Raw genomic sequence first — 798 nt, forward strand, 5'->3', positions numbered from 1 at the left:
AGCAGAGTGAAGGCAAGAAGGGAAAGAATTCCAGGCATTGGGGTTATCCAGTAAAATTACAAAGAACTGGGAGAATGATTGTCTTATTCAAGGAACAATGAGTTAGCCAATGTCGCTGGATCACAGAATATGTGCTAGTAAATAAAATGTAAGAAGATTGGAAAGGTAGAAGTAAGTAAATTATGAAGGGCTTTAAATGGCAAACAAAGGACTTTGTTTTAGGCAGTCATCTCGAGCCCTCGGCAGCACCATGTTTGGGCAGAGCTTATGCAGGTTCTCCACCTCCTTGGTTGGCAGGAGCCACTATGAGGAGGGCCCAGGAAAGAACCTTCCCTTTTCAATAGAAAACAAATGGCGGTTGCTGGCAATGGTAACTGTGTACTTTGGATCTGGATTTGCTGCACCTTTCTATATATTAAGACATCAGATGCTTAAGAAATAAGATTCTCCTATACAGGAATCAGATTTAAAGAACAAGAACCACCTGTAAAAGCAGTTCAGAAGAATGGAGTAAGCAAGCTATTTACCCTAATAGATGTCTTTATAAATAAACCTATTAAGTGAAAAAAGCACTTTGTTTTAGAATCTGGAGGTGTTAGGGAGTCACTGGAGTTTATTGAATTATGGGTGTGTGTTTGGTGGGGAGATCTGAGTCAGAGAGAGACATGGTCAAACTTATGCTTTAGCAAAAGCAACTTGATGACAGTAGTTCCTTACCTACTCTCCAGATCTCCCAAACTAATTAAAACCCTTTATGTTATCTTACTGTACTTTCAGATATTGTTATATGTGTCCTCT

General features: G+C 39.3%; 1 protein-coding gene across 1 annotated transcript; it reads left to right on the forward strand.

The window, feature by feature from the left end:
- Positions 1-250: 250 nt before the first annotated feature.
- Positions 251-522, forward strand: LOC122730045 (cytochrome c oxidase subunit 7C, mitochondrial-like). Its single transcript, XM_043969245.1, has one exon. The coding sequence runs from the start codon at positions 251-253 to the stop codon at positions 440-442; it is 192 nt and encodes a 63-aa protein (XP_043825180.1). The 3' UTR covers positions 443-522.
- The last annotated feature ends 276 nt before the right edge of the window (positions 523-798 follow it).

Source organism: Dromiciops gliroides, chromosome 5, assembly GCF_019393635.1.
Source record: "Dromiciops gliroides isolate mDroGli1 chromosome 5, mDroGli1.pri, whole genome shotgun sequence".
NCBI lineage: Eukaryota > Metazoa > Chordata > Mammalia > Microbiotheria > Microbiotheriidae > Dromiciops > Dromiciops gliroides.

What these genes read in the sequence shown, in the direction of transcription:
- LOC122730045 (XM_043969245.1), top strand. Translation starts at nt 251, where the DNA reads ATGTTTGGGCAGAGCTTATGCAGGTTCTCCACCTCCTTGGTTGGCAGG.